This window comes from Hippocampus guttulatus, chromosome 14 (assembly GCF_054856545.1).
Source record: "Hippocampus guttulatus isolate MCC_2025c chromosome 14, RoL_Hgut_1.0, whole genome shotgun sequence".
NCBI classification, from domain to species: Eukaryota; Metazoa; Chordata; class Actinopteri; order Syngnathiformes; family Syngnathidae; genus Hippocampus; species Hippocampus guttulatus.
In genome coordinates this window covers 16,405,926-16,433,177 of record NC_141274.1, presented here as the reverse complement: position 1 = coordinate 16,433,177, position 27,252 = coordinate 16,405,926, and the positions used below count along the sequence as shown (strand labels likewise).

At 44.8% G+C, this 27,252-nt stretch overlaps 2 protein-coding genes and 21 non-coding genes across 23 annotated transcripts; 22 read left to right on the top strand and 1 right to left on the bottom strand.

Moving 5' to 3' along the window:
• Positions 1–87: 87 nt before the first annotated feature.
• trnas-aga (transfer RNA serine (anticodon AGA)) lies at positions 88–169 on the top strand. The gene has a single exon. It is a non-coding gene; the product is annotated as a tRNA-Ser (tRNA).
• A 629-nt stretch (positions 170–798) lies between these two features.
• Positions 799–880, top strand: trnas-aga (transfer RNA serine (anticodon AGA)). Its single transcript has one exon. It is a non-coding gene; the product is annotated as a tRNA-Ser (tRNA).
• A 277-nt stretch (positions 881–1,157) lies between these two features.
• Positions 1,158–1,239, top strand: trnas-uga (transfer RNA serine (anticodon UGA)). Its single transcript has one exon. It is a non-coding gene; the product is annotated as a tRNA-Ser (tRNA).
• A 270-nt stretch (positions 1,240–1,509) lies between these two features.
• trnas-aga (transfer RNA serine (anticodon AGA)) lies at positions 1,510–1,591 on the top strand. Its single transcript has one exon. It is a non-coding gene; the product is annotated as a tRNA-Ser (tRNA).
• Positions 1,592–2,220: 629 nt separating this feature from the next.
• On the top strand, positions 2,221–2,302 carry trnas-aga (transfer RNA serine (anticodon AGA)). The gene has a single exon. It is a non-coding gene; the product is annotated as a tRNA-Ser (tRNA).
• Positions 2,303–2,579: 277 nt separating this feature from the next.
• Positions 2,580–2,661, top strand: trnas-uga (transfer RNA serine (anticodon UGA)). The gene has a single exon. It is a non-coding gene; the product is annotated as a tRNA-Ser (tRNA).
• Positions 2,662–2,938: 277 nt separating this feature from the next.
• On the top strand, positions 2,939–3,020 carry trnas-uga (transfer RNA serine (anticodon UGA)). The gene has a single exon. It is a non-coding gene; the product is annotated as a tRNA-Ser (tRNA).
• A 270-nt stretch (positions 3,021–3,290) lies between these two features.
• On the top strand, positions 3,291–3,372 carry trnaf-aaa (transfer RNA phenylalanine (anticodon AAA)). The gene has a single exon. It is a non-coding gene; the product is annotated as a tRNA-Phe (tRNA).
• A 277-nt stretch (positions 3,373–3,649) lies between these two features.
• Positions 3,650–3,731, top strand: trnas-uga (transfer RNA serine (anticodon UGA)). Its single transcript has one exon. It is a non-coding gene; the product is annotated as a tRNA-Ser (tRNA).
• A 277-nt stretch (positions 3,732–4,008) lies between these two features.
• On the top strand, positions 4,009–4,090 carry trnas-uga (transfer RNA serine (anticodon UGA)). The gene has a single exon. It is a non-coding gene; the product is annotated as a tRNA-Ser (tRNA).
• A 270-nt stretch (positions 4,091–4,360) lies between these two features.
• On the top strand, positions 4,361–4,442 carry trnas-aga (transfer RNA serine (anticodon AGA)). The gene has a single exon. It is a non-coding gene; the product is annotated as a tRNA-Ser (tRNA).
• A 1,347-nt stretch (positions 4,443–5,789) lies between these two features.
• trnas-uga (transfer RNA serine (anticodon UGA)) lies at positions 5,790–5,871 on the top strand. Its single transcript has one exon. It is a non-coding gene; the product is annotated as a tRNA-Ser (tRNA).
• A 267-nt stretch (positions 5,872–6,138) lies between these two features.
• trnaf-aaa (transfer RNA phenylalanine (anticodon AAA)) lies at positions 6,139–6,220 on the top strand. The gene has a single exon. It is a non-coding gene; the product is annotated as a tRNA-Phe (tRNA).
• A 277-nt stretch (positions 6,221–6,497) lies between these two features.
• trnas-uga (transfer RNA serine (anticodon UGA)) lies at positions 6,498–6,579 on the top strand. The gene has a single exon. It is a non-coding gene; the product is annotated as a tRNA-Ser (tRNA).
• A 270-nt stretch (positions 6,580–6,849) lies between these two features.
• On the top strand, positions 6,850–6,931 carry trnaf-aaa (transfer RNA phenylalanine (anticodon AAA)). Its single transcript has one exon. It is a non-coding gene; the product is annotated as a tRNA-Phe (tRNA).
• Positions 6,932–7,919: 988 nt separating this feature from the next.
• trnas-uga (transfer RNA serine (anticodon UGA)) lies at positions 7,920–8,001 on the top strand. The gene has a single exon. It is a non-coding gene; the product is annotated as a tRNA-Ser (tRNA).
• A 270-nt stretch (positions 8,002–8,271) lies between these two features.
• trnas-aga (transfer RNA serine (anticodon AGA)) lies at positions 8,272–8,353 on the top strand. The gene has a single exon. It is a non-coding gene; the product is annotated as a tRNA-Ser (tRNA).
• A 4,800-nt stretch (positions 8,354–13,153) lies between these two features.
• trnas-uga (transfer RNA serine (anticodon UGA)) lies at positions 13,154–13,235 on the top strand. The gene has a single exon. It is a non-coding gene; the product is annotated as a tRNA-Ser (tRNA).
• Positions 13,236–13,512: 277 nt separating this feature from the next.
• On the top strand, positions 13,513–13,593 carry trnas-uga (transfer RNA serine (anticodon UGA)). Its single transcript has one exon. It is a non-coding gene; the product is annotated as a tRNA-Ser (tRNA).
• A 270-nt stretch (positions 13,594–13,863) lies between these two features.
• trnas-aga (transfer RNA serine (anticodon AGA)) lies at positions 13,864–13,945 on the top strand. The gene has a single exon. It is a non-coding gene; the product is annotated as a tRNA-Ser (tRNA).
• Positions 13,946–14,222: 277 nt separating this feature from the next.
• Positions 14,223–14,304, top strand: trnas-uga (transfer RNA serine (anticodon UGA)). The gene has a single exon. It is a non-coding gene; the product is annotated as a tRNA-Ser (tRNA).
• A 2,190-nt stretch (positions 14,305–16,494) lies between these two features.
• On the top strand, positions 16,495–18,065 carry LOC147195370 (uncharacterized). The gene is made up of 5 exons (XM_086130055.1): positions 16,495–16,608; positions 17,142–17,238; positions 17,330–17,449; positions 17,648–17,726; positions 17,821–18,065. The coding sequence occupies exons 1-5, from the start codon at positions 16,514–16,516 to the stop codon at positions 17,907–17,909; spliced, it is 480 nt and encodes a 159-aa protein (XP_085986181.1). The 5' UTR covers positions 16,495–16,513; the 3' UTR covers positions 17,910–18,065.
• Positions 18,066–24,129: 6,064 nt separating this feature from the next.
• On the bottom strand, positions 24,130–26,116 carry LOC147195369 (uncharacterized). The gene is made up of 5 exons (XM_086129703.1): positions 25,974–26,116; positions 25,776–25,848; positions 25,585–25,701; positions 24,924–25,002; positions 24,130–24,839 (listed from the first exon to the last, which is right to left on the bottom strand). The coding sequence occupies exons 1-5, from the start codon at positions 26,078–26,080 to the stop codon at positions 24,748–24,750; spliced, it is 468 nt and encodes a 155-aa protein (XP_085985829.1). The 5' UTR covers positions 26,081–26,116; the 3' UTR covers positions 24,130–24,747.
• Positions 26,117–27,252: the final 1,136 nt, after the last annotated feature.

The window sequence follows — 27,252 nt, the reverse complement described above, 5'->3', positions numbered from 1 at the left end:
ATAGCCACCATTGTCTCAGGACTCCTGCACGGCACTCAAAATTAATTACTCTCCAACAAAAATGTCGTCTATAGCAGAATCAACTGTGTTGTTGTGGCCGAGTGGTTAAGGCGATGGACTAGAAATCCATTGGGTTCTTCCCGCGCAGGTTCAAATCCTGCCGACAACGATCATCTCTCGGAGTAACATTTTCTGAAATGTTGTGCGCGTCTTTGACAGAGTCAGGATCTTTCCTGTCAAATCTCCAAACTGCATTCCCTGTCGACAGGACTTCTACCTCGGTCGAGAGAGCAAAGTGCAATTCTGGTCCATCATTTTAATCATTGGGCCACGCCAACATTTGTGCCTCAAAATAACTGCCATTTTCTCTGGACTCTGGCTCAGGGTGAAACGAGACCCTCAAAATTATTCTCCTACAAAAACGTCACCGAATAAACATCAAATCAGTTGTCGTGGCCGAGTGATTAAGGCGATGGACTTGATATCCATTGGGATTTTCCCGCATAGGTTCAAATCCTGCCGACAACGATCACCACCTGGAGAAAATTCTTCTAAAATGTTGTGCTTCTTTTGAAGAGCGTCAGCATGTTTTATGTCAAATCGCCAAACTCCATTCCCTGTCGATAGGACTTAAACCTGCGTCGGCAGACCAAACTGTATTTCTCATCCATCATCTTCACCATGGGGCCACACCAACATTTGTGGTGCAAAATAGCCACCATTGTCTCAGGACTCCTGCACGGCCCTCAAAATTAAGTACTCTCTAACAAAAATGTCGTCTATAGCAAAATCAACTGTGTTGTTGTGGCCGAGTGGTGAAGGCGATGGACTAGAAATCCATTGGGTTCTTCCCGCGCAGGTTCAAATCCTGCCGACAACGAATATCTCTTGGAGTAACATTTTCTGAAATGTTGTGCGCCTCTTTGACAGAGTCAGGATCTTTCAGGTCAAATCTCCAAACTGCATTCCCTGTCGACAGGACTTCTACTTCGGTCGAGAGACCAAAGTCTATTTCTGGTCCATCATTTTAATCATTGGGCCACACCAACATTTGTGCCTCAAAATAACTGCCATTTTCTGTGGACTCGGGCTCAGGGTGTAACGAGACCCTTAAAATTATTCTCCTACAAAAATGTCACCGAATAAACATCAAATCAGTTGTCGTGGCCGAGTGGTTAAGGCGATGGACTTGAAATCCATTGGGATTTTCACGCGTAGGTTCAAATCCTGCCGACAACGATCACCACCTGGAGAAAATTCTTCTAAAATGTTGTGCTCCTTTTGAAGAGCGTCAGCATGTTTTATGTCAAATTGCCAAACTCCATTCCCTGTCGACAGGACTTCAACCTGCGTCGGCAGACCAAACTGTATTTCTCATCCACCATCTTCACCATGGGGCCACACCAACATTTGTGGTGCAAAATAGCCACCATTGTCTCAGGACTCCTGCACGGCACTCAAAATTAAGTACTCTCCAACAAAAATGTCGTCTATAGCAGAACCAACTGTGTTGTTGTGGCCGAGTGGTTAAGGCGATGGACTAGAAATCCATTGGGTTCTTCCCGCGCAGGTTCAAATCCTGCCGACAACGATCATCTCTCGGAGTAACATTTTCTGAAATGTTGTGCGCCTCTTTGACAGAGTCAGGATCTTTCATGTCAAATCTCCAAACTGCATTCCCTGTCGACAGGACTTCTACCTCGGTCGAGAGACCAAAGTGCATTTCTGGTCCATCATTTTAATCATTGGGCCACGCCAACATTTGTGCCTCAAAATAACTGCCATTTTCTCTGGACTCTGGCTCAGGGTGAAACGAGACCCTCAAAATTATTCTCCTACAAAAATGTCACCGAATAAACATCAAATCAGTTGTCGTGGCCGAGTGGTTAAGGCGATGGACTAGAAATCCATTGGGTTCTTCCCGCGTCGGTTCAAATCCTGCCGACAACGCTCACCACCTGGAGAAAATTCTGCTAAAATGTTGTGCTTCTTTTGAAGAGCGTCAGCATGTTTTATGTCAAATCGCCAAACTCCATTCCCTGTCGATAGGACTTAAACCTGCGTCGGCAGACCAAACTGTATTTCTCATCCATCATCTTCACCATGGGGCCACACCAACATTTGTGGTGCAAAATAGCCACCATTGTCTCAGGACTCCTGCACGGCCCTCAAAATTAAGGACTCTCTAACAAAAATGTCGTCTATAGCAAAATCAACTGTGTTGTTGTGGCCGAGTGGTTAAGGCGATGGACTAGAAATCCATTGGGTTCTTCCCGCGCAGGTTCAAATCCTGCCGACAACGAATATCTCTCGGAGTAACATTTTCTGAAATGTTGTGCGCCTCTTTGACAGAGTCAGGATCTTTCAGGTCAAATCTCCAAACTGCATTCCCTGTCGACAGGACTTCTACTTCGGTCGAGAGACCAAAGTCTATTTCTGGTCCATCATTTTAATCATTGGGCCACACCAACATTTGTGCCTCAAAATAACTGCCATTTTCTGTGGACTCGGGCTCAGGGTGTAACGAGACCCTTAAAATTATTCTCCTACAAAAATGTCACCGAATAAACATCAAATCAGTTGTCGTGGCCGAGTGGTTAAGCCGATGGACTTGAAATCCATTGGGATTTTCCCGCGTAGGTTCAAATCCTGCCGACAACGATCACCACCTGGAGAAAATTCTTCTAAAATGTTGTGCTTCTTTTGAAGAGCGTCAGCATGTTTTATGTCAAATCGCCAAACTGCATTCCCTGTCGACAGGACTTCAACCTGTGTCGGCAGACCAAACTGTATTTCTCATCCATCATCTTCACCATGGGGCCACACCAACATTGGTGCCTCAAAATAACTGCCATTTTCTCTGGACTCGGGCTCAGGGTGTAACGAGACCCTTAAAATTATTCTCCTACAAAAATGTCACCGAATATACATCAAATCAGTTGTCGTGACCGAGTGGTTAAGGCGATGGACTTGAAATCCATTGGGATTTTCCCGCGTAGGTTCAAATCCTGCCGACAACGATCACCACCTGGAGAAAATTCTTCTAAAATGTTGTGCTTCTTTTGTAGAGCGTCAGCTTGTTTTATGTCAAATCGCCAAACTCCCTTCCCTGTCGACAGGACTTCATCCTGTGTCGGCAGACCGAACTGTATTTCTCATCCATCATCTTCACCATGGGGCCACACCAACATTTGTGGTGCAAAATAGCCACCATTGTCTCAGGACTCCTGCACGGCCCTCAAAATTAAGTACTCTCCAACAAAAATGTCGTCTATAGCAAAATCAACTGTGTTGTTGTGGCCGAGTGGTTAAGCCGATGGACTAAAAATCCTTTGGGTTCTTCCCGCGCAGGTTCAAATCCTGCCGACAACGAATATCTCTCGGAGTAACATTTTCTGAAATGTTGTGCGCCTCTTTGACAGAGTCAGGATCTTTCATTTCGAATCTCCACACTGCATTCCCTGTCGACAGGACTTCTACCTCGGTCGAGAGACCAAAGTCTGTTTCTTGTCCATCATTTTAATCATTGGGCCACACCAACATTTGTGCCTCAAAATAACTGCCATTTTCTGTGGACTCGGGCTCAGGGTGTCACGAGACCCTTAAAATTATTCTCCTACAAAAATGTCACCGAATAAACATCAAATCAGTTGTCGTGGCCGAGTGGTTAAGCCGATGGACTTGAAATCCATTGGGATTTTCCCGCGTAGGTTCAAATCCTGCCGACAACGATCACCACCTGGAGAAAATTCTTCTAAAATGTTGTACTTCTTTTGAAGAGCGTCAGCATGTTTTATGTCAAATCGCCAAACTGCATTCCCTGTCGACAGGACTTCAACCTGTGTCGGCAGACCAAACTGTATTTTTCATCCATCATCTTCACCATGGGGCGACACCAACATTTGTCCCTCAAAATAACTGCCATTTTCTCTGGACTCGGGCTCAGGGTGTAACGAGACCCTTAAAATTATTCTCCTACAAAAATGTCACCGAATAAACATCAAATCAGTTGTCGTGGCCGAGTGGTTAAGGCGATGGACTTGAAATCCATTGGGATTTTCCCGCGTCGGTTCAAATCCTGCCGACAACGCTCACCACCTGGAGAAAATTCTTCTAAAATGTTGTGCTTCTTTTGAAGAGCGTCAGCATGTTTTATGTCAAATCGCCAAACTCCATTCCCTGTCGATAGGACTTAAACCTGCGTCGGCAGACCAAACTGTATTTCTCATCCATCATCTTCACCATGGGGCCACACCAACATTTGTGGTGCAAAATAGCCACCATTGTCTCAGGACTCCTGCACGGCCCTCAAAATTAAGGACTCTCTAACAAAAATGTCGTCTATAGCAAAATCAACTGTGTTGTTGTGGCCGAGTGGTTAAGGCGATGGACTAGAAATCCATTGGGTTCTTCCCGCGCAGGTTCAAATCCTGCCGACAACGAATATCTCTCGGAGTAACATGTTCTGAAATGTTGTGCGCCTCTTTGACAGAGTCAGGATCTTTCAGGTCAAATCTCCAAACTGCATTCCCTGTCGACAGGACTTCTACTTCGGTCGAGAGACCAAAGTCTATTTCTGGTCCATCATTTTAATCATTGGGCCACACCAACATTTGTGCCTCAAAATAACTGCCATTTTCTGTGGACTCGGGCTCAGGGTGTAACGAGACCTTTAAAATTATTCTCCTACAAAAATGTCACCGAATAAACATCAAATCATTTGTCGTGGCCGAGTGGTTAAGCCGATGGACTTGAAATCCATTGGGATTTTCCCGCGTAGGTTCAAATCCTGCCGACAACGATCACCACCTGGAGGAAATTCTTCTAAAATGTTGTGCTTCTTTTGAAGAGCGTCAGCATGTTTTATGTCAAATCGCCAAACTGCATTCCCTGTCGACAGGACTTCAACCTGTGTCGGCAGACCAAACTGTATTTCTCATCCTTCATCTTCACCATGGGGCCACACCAACATTGGTGCCTCAAAATAACTGCCATTTTCTCTGGACTCGGGCTCAGGGTGTAACGAGACCCTTAAAATTATTCTCCTACAAAAATGTCACCGAATAAACATCAAATCAGTTGTCGTGACCGAGTGGTTAAGGCGATGGACGTGAAATCCATTGGGATTTTCCCGCGTAGGTTCAAATCCTGCCGACAACGATCACCACCTGGAGAAAATTATTCTAAAATGTTGTGTTTCTTTTGAAGAGCGTCAGCTTGTTTTATGTCAAATCGCCAAACTCCCTTCCCTGTCGACAGGACTTCAACCTGTGTCGGCAGACCGAACTGTATTTCTCATCCATCATCTTCACCATGGGGCCACACCAACATTTGTGGTGCAAAATAGCCACCATTGTCTCAGGACTCCTGCACGGCCCTCAAAATTAAGTACTCTCCAACAAAAATGTCGTCTATAGCAGAATCAACTGTGTTGTTGTGGCCGAGTGGTTAAGGCGATGGACGAGAAATCCATTGGGTTCTTCCCGCGCAGGTTCAAATCCTGCCGAAAACGATCATCTCTCGGAGTAACATTTTCTGAAATGTTGTGCGCCTCTTTGACAGAGTCAGGATCTTTCCTGTCAAATCTCCAAACTGCATTCCCTGTCGACAGGACTTCTACCTCGGTCGAGAGACCAAAGTGCATTTCTGGTCCATCATTTTAATCATTGGGCCACGCCAACATTTGTGCCTCAAAATAACTGCCAATTTCTCTGGACTCGGGCTCAGGGTGAAACGAGACCCTCAAAATTATTCTCCTACAAAAATGTCACCGAATAAACATCAAATCAGTTGTTGTGGTCGAGTGGTTAAGGCGATGGACTTGAAATCCATTGGGATTTTCCCACGTAGGTTCAAATCCTGCCGACAACAATCACCACCTGGAGAAAATTCTTCTAGAATGTGCTTCTTTTGAAGAGCGTCAGCATGTTTTATGTCAAATCGCCAAACTCCCTTCCCTGTCGACAGGACTTCAACCTGCGTCGGCAGACCAAACTGTATTTCTCATCCATCATCTTCACCATGGGGCCACACCAACATTTGTGGTGCAAAATAGCCACCATTGTCTCAGAACTCCTGCACGGCACTCAAAATTAAGTACTCTCCAACAAAAATGTAGTCTATAGCAAAATCAACTGTGTTGTTGTGGCCGAGTGGTTAAGCCGATGGACTAAAAATCCATTGGGTTCTTCCCGCGCAGGTTCAAATCCTGCCGAAAACGATCATCTCTCGGAGTAATATTTTCTGAAATGTTGTGCGCCTCTTTGACAGAGTCAGGATCTTTCCTGTCAAATCTCCAAACTGCATTCCCTGTCGACAGGACTTCTACCTCGGTCGAGAGACCAAAGTGCATTTCTGGTCCATCATTTTAATCATTGGGCCACGCCAACATTTGTGCCTCAAAATAACTGCCAATTTCTCTGGACTCGGGCTCAGGGTGAAACGAGACCCTCAAAATTATTCTCCTACAAAAATGTCACCGAATAAACATCAAATCAGTTGTTGTGGCCGAGTGGTTAAGGCGATGGACTTGAAATCCATTGGGATTTTCCCACGTAGGTTCAAATCCTGCCGACAACGATCACCACCTGGAGAAAATTCTTCTAAAATGTTGTGCTCCTTTTGAAGAGCGTCAGCATGTTTTATGTCAAATCGCCAAACTCCATTCCCTGTCGACAGGACTTCAACCTGCGTCGGCAGACCAAACTGTATTTCTCATCCACCATCTTCACCATGGGGCCACACCAACATTTGTGGTGCAAAATAGCCACCATTGTCTCAGAACTCCTGCACGGCACTCAAAATTAAGTACTCTCCAACAAAAATGTAGTCTATAGCAAAATCAACTGTGTTGTTGTGGCCGAGTGGTTAAGCCGATGGACTAAAAATCCTTTGGGTTCTTCCCGCGCAGGTTCAAATCCTGCCGACAACGAATATCTCTCGGAGTAACATTTTCTGAAATGTTGTGCGCCTCTTTGACAGAGTCAGGATCTTTCATTTCGAATCTCCACACTGCATTCCCTGTCGACAGGACTTCTACCTCGGTCGAGAGACCAAAGTGCATTTCTGGTCCATCATTTTAATCATTGGGCCACGCCAAGATTTGTGCCTCAAAATAACTGCCATTTTCTCTGGACTCGGGCTCAGGGTGTAACGAGACCCTTAAAATTATTCTCCTACAAAAATGTCACAGAATAAACATCAAATCAGTTGTCGTGGCCGAGTGGTTAAGGCGATGGACTTGAAATCCATTGGGATTATCCCGTTTAGGTTCAAATCCTGCCGACAACGATCACCACCTGGAGAAAATTCTTCTAAAATGTTGTGCTCCTTTTGAAGAGCGTCAGCATGTTTTATGTCAAATCGCCAAACTCCATTCCCTGTCGACAGGACTTCAACCTGCGTCGGCAGACCAAACTGTATTTCTCATCCACCATCTTCACCATGGGGCCACACCAACATTTGTGGTGCAAAATAGCCACCATTGTCTCAGGACTCCTGCACGGCACTCAAAATTAAGTACTCTCCAACAAAAATGTCGTCTATAGCAGAACCAACTGTGTGGTTGTGGCCAAGTCGTTAAGGCGATGGACTAGAAATCCATTGAGTTCTACCCGCGCAGGTTCAAATCCTGCCGACAACGATCATCTCTCGGAGTAACATTTTCTGAAATGTTGTGCGCCTCTTTGACAGAGTCAGGATCTTTCATGTCAAATCTCCAAACTGCATTCCCTGTCGACAGGACTTCTACCTCGGTCGAGAGACCAAAGTGCATTTCTGGTCCATCATTTTAATCATTGGGCCACGCCAAGATTTGTGCCTCAAAATAACTGCCATTTTCTCTGGACTCGGGCTCAGGGTGTAACGAGACCCTTAAAATTATTCTCCTACAAAAATGTCACCGAATAAACATCAAATCAGTTGTCGTGGCCGAGTGGTTAAGGCGATGGACTTGAAATCCATTGGGATTTTCCCGCGTAGGTTCAAATCCTGCCGACAACGATCACCACCTGGAGAAAATTCTTCTAAAATGTTGTGCTTCTTTTGAAGAGCGTCAGCATGTTTTATGTCAAATCGCCAAACTCCCTTCCCTGTCGACAGGACTTCAACCGGCGTCTGCAGACCAAACTGTATTTCTCATTTATCATCTTCACCATGGGGCCACACCAACATTTGTGGTGCAAAATAGCCACCATTGTCTCAGGACTCCTGCACGGCCCTCAAAATTAAGTACTCTCCAACAAAAATGTCGTCTATAGCAAAATCAACTGTGTTGTTGTGGCCGAGTGGTTAAGGCGATGGACTAGAAATCCATTGGGTTCTTGCCGCGCAGGTTCAAATCCTGCCGACAACGATAATCTCTTGGAGTAACATTTTCTGAAATGTTGTGCGCCTCTTTGACAGAGTCAGGATCTTTCATGTCAAATCTCCAAACTGCATTCCCTGTCGACAGGACTTCTACCTCGGTCGACAGACCAAAGTCTATTTCTGGTCCATCGTTTTAATCATTGGGCCACGCCAACATTTGTGCCTCAAAATAACTGCCATTTTCTCTGGACTCGGGCTCAGGTTGTAACGAGACCCTTAAAATTATTCTCCTACAAAAATGTCACAGAATAAACATCAAATCAGTTGTCGTGGCCGAGTGGTTAAGGCGATGGACTTGATATCCATTGGGATTTTCCCGCGTAGGTTCAAATCCTGCCCACAACGATCACCACCTGGAGAAAATTCTTCTAAAATGTTGTGCTTCTTTTGTAGAGCGTCAGCTTGTTTTATGTCAAATCGCCAAACTCCCTTCCCTGTCGACAGGACTTCAACCTGCGTCGGCAGACCAAACTGTATTTCTCATCCATCATCTTCACCATGGGGCCACACCAACATTTGTGGTGCAAAATAGCCACCATTGTCTCAGGACTCCTGCACGGCACTCAAAATTAATTACTCTCCAACAAAAATGTCGTCTATAGCAGAATCAACTGTGTTTTTGTGGCCGGGTGGTTAAGGCGATGGACTAGAAATCCATTGGGTTCTTCCCGCGCAGGTTCAAATCCTGCCGACAACGATCATCTCTCGGAGTAACATTTTCTGAAATGTTGAGCGCCTCTTTGACAGAGTCAGGATCTTTCCTGTCAAATCTCCAAACTGCATTCCCTGTCGACAGGACTTCTACCTCGGTCGAGAGAGCAAAGTGCATTTCTGGTCCATCATTTTGTCATCATCGGGCGCCGACAGGTATGGCAGCCTCGGTCACACGCTCCCTAGTATTATCCTTGTTTTTGTCATTTTCGTTAGTTTTTGGCGACCCTGAGCGGCTTACTTACACGAGGGAAAAGTTGCTGCGCATTGGGGAGTCTACGCTCGGTCTTTTTTCACCAGCACACGAAAACCCACAAGGTTTTTCGGAGCTAATCGCGAGCGGAGCGGCTGCGCTGTACGGAGCATGGAAACGCCGCCGGAGGAGGGGGAAGAGAGCCGGCGTGCTCGTCAAGCTCCGGCAGCGCGGATTTCGAACCCCGCTCCCATCGATCCATCTTGCTAATCTACGATCTCTGCCAAACAAGATGGATGAACTTCTTCTCCTCACAAAGACCAACAAAACCTTTGCACGTTCTGCTGCGCTCTGCTTCACTGAAACCTGGCTCAGTGACCGCCACCCGGATTCCGCGCTACATCTACCCGGCTTCCGCCTTCTCCGAGCCGACCGCGACACGGAGCTATCAGGGAAATCGAAAGGTGGCGGGATTTGCTTCTATATCAACGAAGAATGGTGCACTGATGTCACGAAGCTCGACGCACACTGCAGCCCGGACCTGGAGTCGCTGTCTTTAAACTGCAAGCCATTCTACTCGCCACGTGAGTTCACCTCCTTTTTACTAATCGGTGTTTACATTGCGCCACAAGCTAACGCTAACACGGCGATACAAACGCTAGCCGAACAAGTAAACAAACTCGAACTAAAATACCCAGAGTCACCCCTGATAATTTTGGGCGATTTTAATAGAGCACATCTTAAGCGTGAACTTCCCAGATATAAGCAGCACATCGACTGTTTCACCAGAGAAGGCAACATTCTAGACCACTGCTATACAACAATCAAAAATTCATACCGATCGGTCGCCCGTGCAGCAATGGGTCTTTCTGACCACAATTTAATCCACTTAATACCTACATACAGACAGAAACTCAAATGTGCTAAACCGGTTGTTAAGACTGTGCAAAAATGGACAGATGATGCAAAGCTAGCTCTACAAGAATGCTTAGACTGCACTGATTGGGGCGTCTTTGAAACTTCAACGGGCACACTGGATGAATGCACAGACACTGTAACATCATACAACAGTTTCTGTGAGGACATGTGTGTACCAACGAAGTCCTTCCGCTCCTTCAACAATAACAAGCCATGGTTTACTCCCAAACTCAGGCAACTCAGGAAAGAGAAAGAGGCCGCATTTAGAAGTGGAGATCGGGCACTGTACAAACACGCCCGAAACCAATTGACAAAGGAAATTAACATCGCTAAGAGAAGCTATGCAGAGAGGCTGAAAAACCAGTTCTCTGCTAACAACTCTGCATCTGTATGGAATGGCCTGAAAGCAATCACTAACTATAGAATGCCACCCCCCCAAACAGTGAACAATAAGGGTCTTGCTAATGAACTAAACATGTTTTTCTGCCGATTTGAAAAGGTCACCCCCATTTCCCACACACACCCACCTCTACCAGAAACCACTCTACCTACCCCCACACCCTCTTTTTCTCCACTACAGATCCACGAACAGGATGTGAGACGGCTCTTCAAGCAGCAGAAGATCAAGAAAGCTGCGGGGCCCGACAAAGTGTCCCCCTCCTGCCTGAAAGTCTGCGCTGACCAGCTGGCTCCGGTCTTCACACAAATCTTCAACAGATCTCTGGAGCTGTGTGAGGTCCCATCCTGCTTCAAACAGTCTACCATCATCCCAGTTCCCAAGAAATCGGCAACATCGGAACTGTACGACTATAGGCCTGTCGCCCTGACGTCTGTGGTCATGAAGTCATTTGAACGCCTTGTGCTGAACCACCTAAAGAACGTCACCGGACCCCTGCTGGACCCTCTCCAGTTTGCCTACCGGGCAAACAGGTCTGTGGAAGACGCAGTCAACATAGGTCTGCACTACATCCTCGAGCACCTCGACAGCACAGGGACCTACGCAAGGATTCTGTTTGTGGATTTCAGCTCTGCGTTCAACACCATCATCCCGGAACTCCTCACCCCCAAACTTCTCCACCTCGGTGTGTCCCCTACGATCTGCCAGTGGATCCTCAGCTTCCTGACTGGACGGACACAACAGGTGAGACTGGGAGCAACAACATCATCAATACGCACCACCAGCACTGGAGCCCCACAGGGATGTGTCCTCTCTCCACTGCTCTTCTCTCTCTACACAAACGATTGCACCTCAACAGATCCAGCTGTCAAACTCATAAAGTTCGCAGACGACACCACGGTCATCGGTCTCATCAAAGACGGCGACGAGTCTGCGTACCGCCAACAAGTGGAGCAGCTGGAGCTCTGGTGCAGCCGACACAACCTCGGGCTGAACACGCTCAAGACTGTAGAGATGATCGTGGACTTCAGGAAACATTCTTCTCCACAGTTGCCCCTCACACTATCCAACTGCCCCGTGTCAACCGTCGAGACCTTCAAGTTCCTGGGAATCACAGTCTCCCAGGACATGAAGTGGGAAGTCAACACCATCTCCATCCTGAAAAGGGCCCGGCAGAGGATGTACTTCCTGAGGCTGCTGAGGAAGCATGGCCTGCCACAGGAGGTGCTACGACAGTTCTACACAGCAGTCATCGAATCAATCCTGTGTTCTTCAATCACGGTTTGGTTTGGGGCCGCCACAAAAAAGGACAAAATCCGACTTCAACGGACAGTTAGGACGGCGGAAAAAATCGTTGGCACCGCCCTACCCACTCTTGAGGACTTGCACACTGCAAGAATCAAGACAAGGGCACGGAAAATCCTCCTGGATCCCCCGCACCCTGCCCACCACCTTTTCCAGCTACTCCCCTCAGGCAGACGCTACAGATCCATGCGCACCAAATCCAGTAGACACTTGAACAGCTTCTTCCCTCTAGCCATTAACTCCTTAAACAGTCACTGACGTAGTCACTCTTCTTGTACTACAAATACTGCTACTGGTTACTCTAAAATGGTTCAATGATTTGTTGTTTACGATGATACTAATGCAGCGTGTTATACCGGAGACAAATTCCTTGTGTGTTCTACATACTTGGCCAATAAAGATGATTCTGATTCTGATCATTTTAATCATTGGGCCACGCCAACATTTGTGCCTCAAAATAACTGCCATTTTCTCTGGACTCGGGCTCAGGGTGTAACGAGACCCTTAAAATTATTCTCCTACAAAAATGTCACAGAATAAGCATCAAATCAGTTGTTGTGGCCGAGTGATTAAGGCGATGGACTTGAAATCCATTGGGATTTTCCCGTGTAGGTTCAAATCCTGCCGACAACGATCACCACCTGGAGAAAATTATTCTAAAATGTTGTGTTTCTTTTGAAGAGCGTCAGCTTGTTTTATGTCAAATCGCCAAACTCCCTTCCCTGTCGACAGGACTTCAACCTGTGTCGGCAGACCGAACTGTATTTCTCATCCATCATCTTCACCATGGGGCCACACCAACATTTGTGGTGCAAAATAGCCACCATTGTCTCAGGACTCCTGCACGGCCCTCAAAATTAAGTACTCTCCAACAAAAATGTCGTCTATAGCAAAATCAACTGTGTTGTTGTGGCCGAGTGGTTAAGGCGATGGACTAGAAATCCATTGGGTTCTTCCCGCCCAGGTTCAAATCCTGCTGACAAAAATCATCTCTCGGAGTAACATTTTCTGAAATGTTGTGCGCCTCTTTGACAGAGTCAGGATCTTTCAGGTCAAATCTCCAAACTGCATTCCCTGTCGACAGGACTTCTACCTCGGTCGAGAGACCAAAGTCTTTTTCTTGTCCATCATTTTAATCATTGGGCCACACCAACATTTGTGCCTCAAAATAACTGCCATTTTCTGTGGACTCGGGGTCAGGGTGTAACGAGACCCTTAAAATTATTCTCCTACAAAAATGTCACCGAATAAACATCAAATCAGTTGTCGTGGCCGAGTGGTTAAGCCGATGGACTTGAAATCCATTGGGATTTTCCCGCGTAGGTTCAAATCCTGCCGACAACGATCACCACCTGGAGAAAATTCTTCTAAAATGTTGTGCTTCTTTTGAAGAGCGTCAGCATGTTTTATGTCAAATCGCCAAACTGCATTCGCTGTCGACAGGACTTCAACCTGTGTCGGCAGACCAAACTGTATTTCTCATCCATCATCTTCACCATGGGGCCACACCAACATTTGTGCCTCAAAATAACTGCCATTTTCTCTGGACTCGGGCTCAGGGTGTAACGAGACCCTTAAAATTATTCTCCTACAAAAATGTCACCGAATAAACATCAAATCAGTTGTCGTGGCCGAGTGGTTAAGGTGATGGACTTGAAATCCATTGGGTTTTCCCGCGTAGGTTCAAATCCTGCCGACAACGCTCACCACCTGGAGAAAATTCTTCTAAAATGTTGTGCTTCTTTTGAAGAGCGTCAGCATGTTTTATGTCAAATCGCCAAACTCCATTCCCTGTCGATAGGACTTAAACCTGCGTCGGCAGACCAAACTGTATTTCTCATCCATCATCTTCACCATGGGGCCACACCAACATTTGTGGTGCAAAATAGCCACCATTGTCTCAGGACTCCTGCACGGCCCTCAAGATTAAGTACTCTCTAACAAAAATGTCGTCTATAGCAAAATCAACTGTGTTGTTGTGGCTGAGTGGTTAAGGCGATGGACTAGAAATCCATTGGGTTCTTCCCGCGCAGGTTCAAATCCTGCCGACAACGAATATCTCTCGGAGTAACATTTTCTGAAATGTTGTGCGCCTCTTTGACAGAGTCAGGATCTTTCAGGTCAAATCTCCAAACTGCATTCCCTGTCGACAGGACTTCTACTTCGGTCGAGAGACCAAAGTGCTTTTCCGGTCCATCATTTTAATCATTGGGCCACGCCAACATTTGTGCCTCAAAATAACTGCCATTTTCTCTGGACTCGGGCTCAGGGTGTAACGAGACCCTTAAAATTATTCTCCTACAAAAATGTCACCGAATAAACATCAAATCAGTTGTCGTGGCCGAGTGGTTAAGGCGATGGACTTGAAATCCATTGGGATTTTCCCGCGTAGGTTCAAATCCTGCCGACAACGATCACCACCTGGAGAAAATTCTTCTAAAATGTGCTTCTTTTGAAGAGCGTCAGCATGTTTTATGTCAAATCGCCAAACTCCATTCCCTGTCGACAGGACTTCAACCTGCGTCGGCAGACCAAACTGTATTTCTCATCCACCATCTTCACCATGGGGCCACACCAACATTTGTGGTGCAAAATAGCCACCATTGTCTCAGGACTCCTGCACGGCACTCAAAATTAAGTACTCTCCAACAAAAATGTCGTCTATAGCAGAACCAACTGTGTGGTTGTGGCCAAGTCGTTAAGGCGATGGACTAGAAATCCATTGAGTTCTACCCGCGCAGGTTCAAATCCTGCCGACAACGATCATCTCTCGGAGTAACATTTTCTGAAATGTTGTGCGCGTCTTTGACAGAGTCAGGATCTTTCCTGTCAAATCTCCAAACTGCATTCCCTGTCGACAGGACTTCTTCCTCGGTCGAGAGACCAAAGTCTATTTCTGGTCCATCGTTTTAATCATTGGGCCACGCCAAGATTTGTGCCTCAAAATAACTGCCATTTTCTCTGGACTCGGGCTCAGGGTGTAACGAGACCCTTAAAATTATTCTCCTACAAAAATGTCACAGAATAAACATCAAATCAGTTGTCGTGGCCGAGTGCTTAAGGCGATGGACTTGAAATCCATGGGGCTTTTCCCGCATAGGTTCAAATCCTGCCGACAACGATCACCACCTGGAGAAAATTCTTCTAAAATGTTGTGCTACTTTTGAAGAGCGTCAGCATGCTTTATGTCAATTCGCCAAACTCCATTCCCTGTCGACAGGACTTCAACCTGAGTTGGCAGACGAAACTGCATTTATCATCCATCATCTTCACTTTTGGGCCACACATTTGTGGTGCAAAATCGCTGCCATTGTCTCAGGACTCCTACACGATCCTCAAAATTACGTGCTCTCCTCCAAAAATGTCACCTACAGTAAAAACAACTGTGTTGTTTTGGCCGTGTCGTTAAGGCGATGGACTCGAAATCCATCGGGTTCTTCCTGCATAGGTTTAAATCCTGCCGACAACGATCCCCTCCTGGAGAAAATTCTTCTGAAATGTTGTGCTTCTTTTGAAGCGAGTCAGCATGTTCAATGTCAAATCTCCAAACTGCATTCCCTGTCGACAGGACTTCTACCTCGGTCGAGAGACCAAACTGCATTTCTTGTCCATCATTTTAATCATGGGGCCACACCAACATTTGTGCCTCAAAATAACTGCCATTGTCCCAGGACTCGGGCTCAGGGTGAAACGAGACCCTCAAAATTATTCTCCGACAAAAATGTCACCCAATAGACTTTAAATCAGTTGTCATGGCAGAGTGGTTAAGGTGATGGATTTGAAATCTCCTTAGGTTTAAATCCTGCCAAGTGTAAATAGTTTCTCCTAATCTTCTAAAGTGCTGTGCTTTTCTTCTTCGAGAGTCAGCATGTTTTAAATCAAACCTCAGAATTTTATTCACTGTCGACAGGATTATAACCTGGGTAGCGGGACCCAACTGGATTTCTTGTCTTTCGTCTTCATTTTGGGGCCATACCAACATTGTGGTGCAAAATAGCCGCCATTGTCTCAGGACTCCTGCACGGCACTCAAAATTAAGTACTCTCCGACAAAAATGTCTTCTATAGCAAAAGCAGCTGTGTTGTTGTGGCCGAGTGGTTAAGGCGATGGACTAGAAATCCATTGGGTTCAGAATTATTCTCCTACAAATTTGTCATTCATTGGAAACCAAATGATTTTTCGTTGCCGAGTGCTTAAGGCGATTGACCTTCAAACCCTTTGGGTTTTTTTGCGTCGGTTAAAATCCTGCTGACCACGTAAATCTATTGGAAAAACATTTTCTGAAATTCTGTGCTTTTCTTCGAAAACGTCAGCATGTTTGATTTCAAATCTCCAAACTGTATTCGCTCTTGACAGGACTTCAACCTGGGTTGGTAGACAAGACTGGATTTCTGGCCCATCGTCTTCATCACGGGGCCACGCTAACATTTGTGGTGCAAAATAGTTGCCATTGTCTCAGAACTCGGGCTCAGTGTGAACCGTGCTCAATCCAATGTCAGGCCGCCATGGAGCCGAGCGCATGACTGAGTCGGGACAGATGGACAAATGACCTCGTCTGTATAAAAGGATGGGGCCAACGGTCACTGTTGCTCCCACAACAACCTCCTGCATCAGCCGCCACCATGAAGGCTCTCATTCTTCTCTCCGGGCTGCTCCTGTTTGTGTCTGCCGTGCCTCTCCCCGGGCCCACCTACCACGCCTTCTGCAGAACACTCTGGTAAGTCACATTGCACATGAAACGCCGGTGGGCCAACGATTGCGCTTAAGTGCTAAGCTTGGGGGTCGGGTCAGGTTCGACGCTAAGATTCTTCACCCTCACGCCACATTAATTTCATATTGAACACACTGGGCCAGGCCATCTGTCAAATTAAATGATTTCCTTTTACTTCATGTCTTTTCCTAAAATAAACCAGAGTTACCAATTGTCAAATTTAATCACACTGGTCAACAGAGAGATAAAACAAAGGCAGATTCACAATCCGCACAAAAAGTTCATTTCGAAAACTTTCCTCACATCTCTGATTTAAAACCCGTTGTTTTACCAAACACTAATTATTATGAACAGTAATGAGTGAATTTATTTTGTGTACCGTACATGTCACATGATGACAGAGTTGTACATGTTTATGGCCCTCTGACACAAATCAGAAGTACACTGTGACCCGTGGCACTAATTTAAAATGTAAAATGAAAGAAAAGAACGTCCCCTGTTTTCAAAGACCAAACCTGACATCGTCTCTGCTCCTCTAGGCTCTTTCCTTCAACTTGTGCGGAGGTCAGCACCAAATTGGTGCAGCAGATCCAAGCCTTCAACCCCATGTTTGGCTGTGCCAAGTGTCACTACATGGTAATGTTGTTTTTTTCCATCAGAAAGTCATTTCAGCAAATTCATTCGACATATTTCAGTGGTTTTCCCATCCATCAAAATGTTCCTACAGCTGGTGTTCGGCACTCCTCTGGGTGTCACAGCCAACCACACGTCGGCAGACGGTCTCAAAGCGGAGAACATCACTTTCACCTTCAGCTCCACTGTGATGAGCACCGGCTGCCGCGTGACTGTAAATCCACCTAATCTGACATTGTCCGGTTTAAGAGTATTGGGCGGAATGGTTGAACGCGCTTCTTCACTAAGGGATGTTGTTTCGGTCTTTTATTTGTTAAATAGAAAAAATAGTTTTGCAAAGTGAATTGAAAAAAAAAATATATATATATATATATATGCACCTTTTTTCTCCTTTTTTTTTTTTTTTTACCAGGCTCAGTCCACCTCTCTCGGCTTTACCAGCCTTCTGGACGATGGCCTCAACTACTGCAACCTCTATGATCTGCTTTCAGGTCAGCTCCCCCTGTTCAAGAAGTTTTATTTTTTTAATGCTAATGCGAATACTATTGTTTTTTGTTCTTGTTGTTTTTGGTCATTCCAACCCAGCGAGCGGACTCAACAGTGGTCCAGGCTTCATGGAGATGACCAACGAATGGGCTTGCCTGGGCTATGGACTTGCAACTTGCAAAGTCTAAAAAAAAAAAAAAAAAAAAGCAATAAAGAAAAACAAAGCACCAATGTGATGGGGGTTTTTTTTTTGCATTTTAACTAAAGCATAAGAAATTCACTGAGAATGTTTTTCGCGTCTTCTGCTTTTGAAATAATAAAGCTTTACTTGGCTGCATCATTAATTCCTGCGTTTGTGACTTTTGATGATGTTATCAACACTGGCGACCCTTCGTGGCTGGGGATACAGTACAGTCTGTTTCTTTTTTTTTAATCAAATAGTTCATTGAAAAAAAATGCAACATCCAAGAAAAGTTATGTGAATTCAAAAGAGATGGCTCCTGGGCTCGCTGACCTGCCCGTTGAGTAGAAGCACCTGTGGCTTAAACCAAAGTGTAGTTGAGATTTTACTTTCTGGACTTGGATTTTCCCCCCATCCATCCATCCATTTTCTCATCCGGTTGCGGAGCACACAGAGACGAACAACCATCCATGCTCACACTCACACCTAGGGACAATTCGGAGTGTTCCATTCACTTGCCATGCATGTTTTTGGAACGTTGGTGGAAACCGGAGTACCCGGAGAAAACCCACGCAGGCCCGGGGAGAACATGCAAACTCCACACAGGAAGGCCAGAGCCGGACTCGAACCCTGCACCTCTGCACTGTGAGGCGGACGTGCTAACCAGATAACCAGTGTGCCGTGCCGCCAGTCAGTAATATGTTAAAAAAAAAAAAAAAATGATATAAATATTTAATCCATGAATTAAACGAACAATCATTTCATACAACAAATATTTCAAACCAGAGAACACAAGGGGAAATATTTATATTTGACTTTTTAGTAGTTTATGAGTGTACATGTCCAAAAGTGCCAGAAGAGGTACAGTGAAGCATAATGTACACACTATCTTGTCACACGATTGTATTATTAGTTCATTAATCTTTTGGTAGGACAAAGCTTTTGCGAGCGAATATGTATTTGTTTGTTTGTTTACTGCATTATTATTTTTCTCCAATGTCTTGTGACCGCCACTGTGGACCAGGATGAATGTGTTACTCGTGGACCACATGATTTTGGATTTCTTTCTTGTACAATTCAAATTGATTTGTGGATTTTAATCAACTGTCAAGCCGCAATCACTTTGGATTGCGCATGCAGACATGATCTCGTCACAGACTACATAAGGCACCACACCAGTGATATGCTTTTATCATATGTGACAAAGTGTAAGCCCTGACATTCATATTCTCATATTTTCGGTCAAGAGATCAATTGTATTTATTAATTTATTCCAGGGGTGTCAAACTCATTTTTGTCACAAGCCACAATAGAGTCATGGTTTCCTGCAGAGGGCCGCTATGACCGTGAACATAATTTGCATTTGCGGACCACATAAAATGACATGGTGGGCCAAATCTGACCTTGGGCCTTGAGTTTGACGCCTATGCTATCCATTTTCAGGCAGAAACCAAAAAAACACCAGGCATTTTTAAATTAAAATGTGGGGAATATTCTGGCCATTTTTCAATTTCCGCATATAAATGCTCTAAATCAGTGCTTCACAATCAGGGAGACGGAAGCACATTCCAGGGGTTGTATGTGGAAATCTTAATTCCAAGATGATACATAAATATTTTCATTAATTTCATGTGTTCTGTTGTATTATTGTGATATTATGTCAAATGTTCTGTGAAGCGCTTTGTAATAGCTGCAGCTGTTGTAAAAGCATTATATACATAAAGATGTATTGGATTGGATTGGATGTATATAATTATGCAATTCATTCATTTTCATTTTAAGATGACTTTTTTTGTTTTTTTAAGCAACAAAATGTGCTTCTGTGGAATCATTTTGAAATTAAAAAAAATAAAATGAGTACCGGTGTATATGCATATTCTTCTTATTGTATTTATTCATAGTTTTTACATAATTTGTTTTATTTTATTTTAAGCTTGTTTCTGGGGGAGGGGGATTTTTTTTTTTTTGTTCAACAAAAATTGCGCATTGTATGCATCATGTATTTTTTGGATAATTTTGATGGGGAAGTCAAGTCAGAAATGTTCTTTCCCACTTGCTATGGACTGAAAAAGACCTCACCGCTCAGGGCTCAGGCAATGACCTGAGCAATGGTGATGTCGAAATGGTCTGAGATGGACAAAATGGTTGCATTTTACACCTTAACTCATATTCCACAAATACAATATTCATCTGAATGCTATATTTAGACAAGTAGAAGTGTATACAACATAGTCCTGTCAAGAAAATTTGGGGGTTGACTTCCCCTTGAAGCTTGATTCCTTTGGGGAGATTGCGTGAGAATGAGCAAATCTTATCAACTATCATCATTAGATACGGGTAGCCAACAGCATCCGGTCAGCCAAAACGGCTTGATCACAGCTGAAACATTCATTAAACTACTTCCAGTGAGGAAAAAAGAAAAAAAAACCCACAAAAGAAATTCCTGTTTGGTACTCTACAGTTTCGCCCATAAACAAGCCTGTCTTAACTCACATGCCTTTTTAATCTTTGCTCACATGAATTTCCTCAGTGTGGATGGGCAATTTTGCAGACATTCTCCACACACTTAAAATGCTCAGAACCGCCTGTGAAAAGGTCAGATTTTATGTCCTTGGTTTTTCCCTCTCTATTGATCTGACAGAACCTTGGCGCATCAAATCCTTTGGGAAAAAGATGCTCTGACCCGACCTCCCAGAAATGATGATCTTACTTCAGGTCACCGCAATAAACAAAGAGCGCATGAAGAGAATAGCCGCATTTACTCAGAAATGGCCTGGACATGTGACTTGCGTGATGTCGATCATGCCTTATTCGCCTTAAACTGCATTTGGGGTGGAAAATCAGCATCACCACTGAAAGGGCCTTCCCAGACTAATGACAGTAACAGGTAATGAATGCCTCTTTTGCGGAACTTAAACAACACACAACATACACACACACACACGGACGCGCGTGCGCACACACACACACACACACACGATTCAGGAACAAATGTCCGTTGTGGTTTGGGTTTTGGGTTGGCGGGCTGCAGGTCTGCCGGACCCTCTATTTAGCCTTCCCCAAAAGCCTTATTGAGGGCTGCTTTCCACCATGTGTAAGATCGGTGGTGTCTAAGATATGGCCCGCGGGCCGGAACCGGCCCTGTGGTTCGATCAAGCCCGCAGGATAATTAAAAAATAAAAAAATGCATAAAAGACACGGAATGAATAATTTTAGTGAGAAGCAATTCATGGATTATCCGCTAGGGGGCACACTGTTTCTCTTTAGTTTGTAAAGTGTAGGCAGGGTTTAAATTCAGATTTAATATGCACATGTGTAAATGGTTTTTAAAAATCCTTTCTTTATAAATCTCGTGTTTCGGAAATCGAAGGTGTTTCATGAATTGTTTTGCAAAAGATATGGTCATTAAATGTAAACATTTTGTTCTTGGGCTTCACTATACCAAAACAAAGGAAAGACATTTTATTTTGGTTACTGTTGTAGACCAGGAGCAAGGATGAAGTGAGGAGGGCATTGAAGTGGAGGAATTGTGGAAAGGCTGGAGAAAAGTGTCAGGTATGATGTGGGATAGAAGAGTTTCAGATAAGATGATAGGAAAGGTGTATTAAACTGTGGTGAGACCAGTCATGCTGGACTTAAGACAGTGCCACTGAAGAAAAGACAGGAGGCAGAGCTGGAGGTAGACCAGATCTTCACCTATGCCGCAAGAATTTATCCAGTCTCAGTTAATGTGGCCCATGATGATGAATTCATTACAAATGTTTTTTTATCGATGACTATTTATGCCAGAACACGCTATGCACAAATTTCCGCGAAAAAAACCCCTACATTTTATGACTGATCTGATTTAGAAGTAAGAAAAATATGAAGGAAATTAGGGAGCTGTACCAGTCCCTTTTCACAGATGAAGATGTTGAGGTTCTCTTTGGGAGTGACCACGTTGGATAGGATCAGGAATGAGTACATCAAAGGGACAACTCATGTTAGAGGTTTCGGAGAGAAAGTCAGAGAGGCCAGACTGAGATGGTTTGGACATGTCCAGAGAAGAGAGAGTGAATATATTGGAAGAAGGATGCTGAGTCTTCAACTGCCAAGCAGGAGGCCGAGCGGAAGACCAAAGAGGAGGTATATGGCTGTAGTGAAAGAGGACATGAAGGTAGCTGGGGTGAGAGAAGAGGATGCACAAAACAGGGCTAGATGGAGGCAACTGATTCGCTGTGGCGACCCGTAAAGGGAAAAGCCGAAAGGAAAAGAAGAAGAAGAACATAGCAGATTATGGTATAATTTTAATGGTCCGGCCCACTTGACAACTACCGAGGCCATATGAGGCCCACAATGTGAAATGAGTTTGACACCCCTGGTTTAGATGTTTCTCTCCTCCAACACGCCTCATTCAAATGATCAGGATCATTCTCAGGCTCCCGGAAAACTTTGATGAGCAGATCATTGAATCAGGTATATTGGAGGAGAGAAACATCAAAAAGATGCAGCAGAGCAGGCCCCGTGGTCCGGAGTTTGAGAACCCTGTCTTTATAGCGGATGTCTTCCAATTTGAATGGCTTAAAACAGGTTTTTTTTTTCAACCTTACTGAGCCAAAGCATTTGTTTTGCGGTGCCAGTGAACTCATTTTTACTGTCAAAGTAAACCGAGACAATGACACATTTCAACTAGCACAAAGGCAAAGCTATGTGCTAGTTCATAGGTGTCAAACTCAGGTCCTGGAGGGCCGCTGTCCTGCATGTTTTCCAAGTCTCCCTGTTGCAACACACCTGATTCAAATGAACAGGTTCAATGTCAGGATTCCAGAGAGCTTGCTGATGAGCTGATCATTTGAATCAGATGTGTTGCAACAGGGAGACTTGGAAAACATGCAGGACAGCGGCCTTCTAGGACCTGAGTTTGACACCTATGAACTAGCACATAGCTTTGCCTTTGGCATGTCTGTATCTCTTAATGCCGACAAACAATGAACAATGCCACGGACAGGCTAACGAATAGCATCTGCATGATGTTTTAACCAATCGATATTTGAACATGAACTATGGCCCAACAGATTCAGGTGGTCGCTATAAGAATACTCTCAGGAATGTACAGTATAGTCATTAGCCTCTGCGCAAAAATGGCAACAGTAATCGACTCCGGCTTCCCGAGTCACTTGCAGTAGTTCAGTGAAGCGCCTGACTTGTCAAGTCAAGTCAACTGTATTTATAGAGCACTTTCAAACAGCCATCGCTGCATACAAAGTGCTGTACATGGAGCAATTTAACATGCACAATAAACAGTAAGATAAATCTGTAATAAAGGCGGTAGAAAGCACCAAACAGTAAAACCAAGAACAAATCTAAGTCATGCTGAGTCGAATGCCAAAGAATACAAGTGAGTTTTGAGGAGAGTTTTGAAGATGGGCAGCGAGGAGGCTTGCCGAATGTTCAGTGGGAGGTCATTCCAGAGAGAGGGACCAGCAACAGAAAAGGCTCGATCCCCTCTGAGCCTCAGTTTAGTTCTTGGTACTTCTAATAATGTCTGGTCCACAGACCTGAGGCGCCGGGCAGGTGTGTAGGGGCGGATGAGCTCAGAGAGGTAAGGTGGCGCGAGATTATTCAGAGATTTGAAAACAAATAAGAGGATCTTGAAAATAACATTATAACATAATGTATGGGGAGCCAGTGAAGGGATGCCAGAGTAGGAGTTATGTGCTCCCTCTTACGAGTACCAGTCAAGAGGCGAGCAGCAGCATTCAGGACCAGCTGGAGCCGCTTAATGGAGGACTGGCGGACTCCAAAGTAAAGGGCATTGCAGTAATCGAGCCGGGATGTGACAAAGGCATGAATTACTGTCTCAAAGTGTTCATGTGAGAGGAGAGGTTTTATTTTGGCCAGCTGTTTATTTTGACTTGTCTGCGCAACAGTATTGTACTGCCCTCCAGTGCACCCCAGTGAATTGTTCAACACTTTGCATTGTATTTACGCTATTTGAGAGACTGGATGGACGGATTATTGAAGTTTTATTCGTTGATTTTACATTCAATACAATAACGTGCTATTTTCAACTCAGGGCGCCACTTTATGTCAATATCATGCAAAAATCTGTGTTTGGCTAAAACGCATTGCAAATTCGAAGGGTGCCCACCACTGCTGTCACGGGAACAATTGCTTGGCTCTGTTTGTACGCTTTTGGGTCATGTAAAATGAGGATGTTGTGTTTTGCAAACAATCCTGAAAAAGTGCTCCATGTTCCTTTTATTGAACACAATTGATTAACTGCACAGATACAGGAAATGCTGAGAAATAAAATGAGCATTTTATTCCAAAAAAATGGGTAAAGTATGAGAGAGTGAACAACAGAGGAGGCAAGGTCATTAGCAAGTGTCATGTATAATCAAATTGGAATTTAGATTCATGAAAAATGCTCTGGAACTCAACGCTTCCTTGTGTAAACTTCACATTTTTGTCATATATTTTAATGATCCTTTTTCTTCTTGAAGAAACCAAGGCCCATATTTGACATGAGGAAAATCTCACACCACCAAACAAATATGTCGTAAGAAATGTGTCCTGAAATCAATCAATTCACTCACAAATGTACCTAGTGTGAAATGCGAGCCTCTTTAGTTGACCACAAAGCTGATATAGTCACAGGAAGCCATGGCCTATTAGTTGAACTGTACAAAAAGCAAAATGTGATGGATACATGGGTTATTGTGCCGACTGCCGTCAAGCGGAGGGACGTTGAATTTTTTTGTCTCTCGCCATACGTCACTGGCATAGGTTAGAAGGTTCATCATTGCTTGCGGCTTTTATTTGCATTATTATTCGGAGCAAAGGCAACACAAACATTTTCCGACTCATGTGGTTTTGCAGGCTGAGAGTCCGTAACCCAGGCAGAGCCACTCGTTGGTGTACTCGGTGAAGCCCGGAGCCTTGGCGAGGCCACTTCCTGCGCAGAGGGGAAATGGTAGCGATGGGGGGGGGGGGGGGGAAAGAGCACTGGGCGTGAAAAATGAAGGACAGAAAAGCCTACCTTGCATCACATTGCGGAGATTGCAATAGTTGGTGCCGTTATCAAACAGGCTGGACCAAAAGGCGGACGTTGACGCACCCTGAAACAAAGTCGCAATTGAAGTGAGTTACTCCATCGACATCAGCGATGCTCAATGTGTGCTACGAGAACCAGAATCACTGCTAATACGAGAAATATTCTAACTGAGGAGGATGTTATTGGCTACCAAAATTTCAAATTCTCATTTGTAATAAATAACAGTGATACTGTAAGCATTTTCTTGTTACCCCTACAGTTAGTCATTTAAACAATTGGTGAAAAAAACTGTTCTTCTTCACTCCTTTACGTGGTTTCATAACGGCCCTCCAAGGGAAACTGTAATTAAAATCTGGCCCGCGACAAAAACGAGTTTGACACCCCTGCCCTAAATCCATACTGGGCTCCTCTTAAAGGAGCTTAGTCTGGGGCTGTTCTTCTTTCGCGTCCCTCTCCCTTATTTCTTTTTTCCCCCCTTTTTATCAGCAAAAACGTAAAAGGCAAGCTGTAAAAGGCGACTCCCGTTCTGGATTCCCCTGTTGGTCATTGTTTGTTCTGTCTCCTGGATGGCTCGTGTATGTTCCATTTCCTTGCACCCTGTGGTACAATGACAACATGAAGAATAATGCAACAGAAAAGCACTTACATCCACACGGCAACCCAGGCTCATGGCGGTGGACGTTATGGTGAAGTTAACGCTCTCCATCTGGCCTACTGCGGAGGTGTGGTTGGCTTGGATTAGCAACGGGGTCACCGGTCCCAGCTGCATTCAACACACAGTGGGAAGTTTGTCATCTATGAATCCATACCTACATGAATTAACCCTTCGTTTCTTACCTTGTATGACCCCATTGCTTTTATTTGAGTCACAATGGCCATGTTGGCCTTATTGCACGGCACACCGAGCAGCCTGGACAGATTAAATTTGATTTACTCATCCGCGTAATCCAGGATTAGAATTGCAATTACCGCTACCTTTGCATAAATATGGCCGGTAGAAACTTCACAACAAAGACAAAGGTCGCGCGGTCTTACCAGACGATCTTGCAGAAGGCGCGCGTCAGGTCGGTGGGCGCGCCATGTGCAAAAACGCATAAACCTAAAACGAGGAAAAGAGCAGCAAACTTGACTTTAGTGGACATGGCGGCAGGAAAAAAAATGTGCTCAGAGTGCGGCGATGGCAGTTTGTCTGGGAATGTCCACGCCCGACTTGGCTTTTTAAAGAACTTCCTCGGTGAGAACGATCATGTGGCAGCATGTAAATGGCATTAGCATGACACTTCATGGTGCACGCTCGGATTTTGGACACATTTTACACACGCATACATGCAACATCTGTCTTTTCATAACACTGTGTTCTTTGTGTAACTGTCCACAATATCATCTTCTATTGTTTCTTGGGAGACTGGGCCTCCGCATCGCAAGAGCATTTATTATTGTTTCTTGACATTAAACCCTAGTTTGAAACCCGAATCCTACTTGGAATTCCTAAGCGTACTTTAAAACCCTAATTTGAAACCCGAATCTGAGTTGAAAACCCTAATACTAATTTGAAAGCCTTCTTTGTACATCCTTAACCCAAGTTAAAGGAACTACCGGTAATTTGAAAGGCTAACCCAAGACGAAAAACATCATCTGAAACCCTAACGGCGGGTGGCAGTTTTGCCAAGTCAATTTCAGCCGGATGCCGCTTCCACATGGCAGTAAATACACAATGGGGGGTCTGGTGGGTGCCGGGGGACGCTGCTCTATCGGTCCCACGCTCTCCACGCACCTGCGTCAAAGTGGATTTTTCTTCTGCCGACCTTAAAAGTGTTTTATTGAACAACTTGAACATTTTAAGTCTGTATGTAAATTTCACAAAATTGAGGAAAATCACCTGACCATGTAAAGCGGAATGTGGTGGCCTTGAAGAAGCTGCTTTCAGTTTGACAGGGTGGCAACCACAACCACCTTAATCCGCATAGTGCTCAATGTCAAAATGAAGAAAAAAAAATGGGCAGCTCTTCCTGCCCTGCGATTGGCTGGCAAACAATTCAGGGTGTCCCCCGCCTACTGCCCGTAGACAGCTGGGATAGGCTCCAGCACCCCCCGCGACCCTAGTGAGGATCAAGCGGTTCGGAAAATGGATGGATGGATGGGCAGCTCTTCCACTGAACTGTTTTATGTGCAAGCGTCTTGCATGAAGTGGCTGATAAATAAGACTCCTGTGACCCTGCGAAATGCAGGAATAAACTCATGTGTGCATAATCACATTTTCACCACCTCCAATTTTTCCGGATCGAAGAGCCGACTGCCAATTGTGAGGCTGGCG

Coding starts and splice junctions, on each gene's coding strand:
- LOC147195370 (XM_086130055.1), top strand. CDS start 16,514: ATGAAGGCTCTCATTCTTCTCTCCGGGCTGCTCCTGTTTGTGTCTGCC. Junction 17,450..17,647: donor GCACCGGCTGCCGCGTGACT/GTAAATCCACCT, acceptor TTTTTTTACCAG/GCTCAGTCCACCTCTCTCGG. Junction 17,727..17,820: donor CCTCTATGATCTGCTTTCAG/GTCAGCTCCCCC, acceptor ATTCCAACCCAG/CGAGCGGACTCAACAGTGGT.
- LOC147195369 (XM_086129703.1), bottom strand. CDS start 26,080: ATGTCCACTAAAGTCAAGTTTGCTGCTCTTTTCCTCGTTTTAGGTTTA. Junction 25,702..25,775: donor AAGCAATGGGGTCATACAAG/GTAAGAAACGAA, acceptor TGTTGAATGCAG/CTGGGACCGGTGACCCCGTT. Junction 24,840..24,923: donor TCTCCGCAATGTGATGCAAG/GTAGGCTTTTCT, acceptor CCCTCTGCGCAG/GAAGTGGCCTCGCCAAGGCT.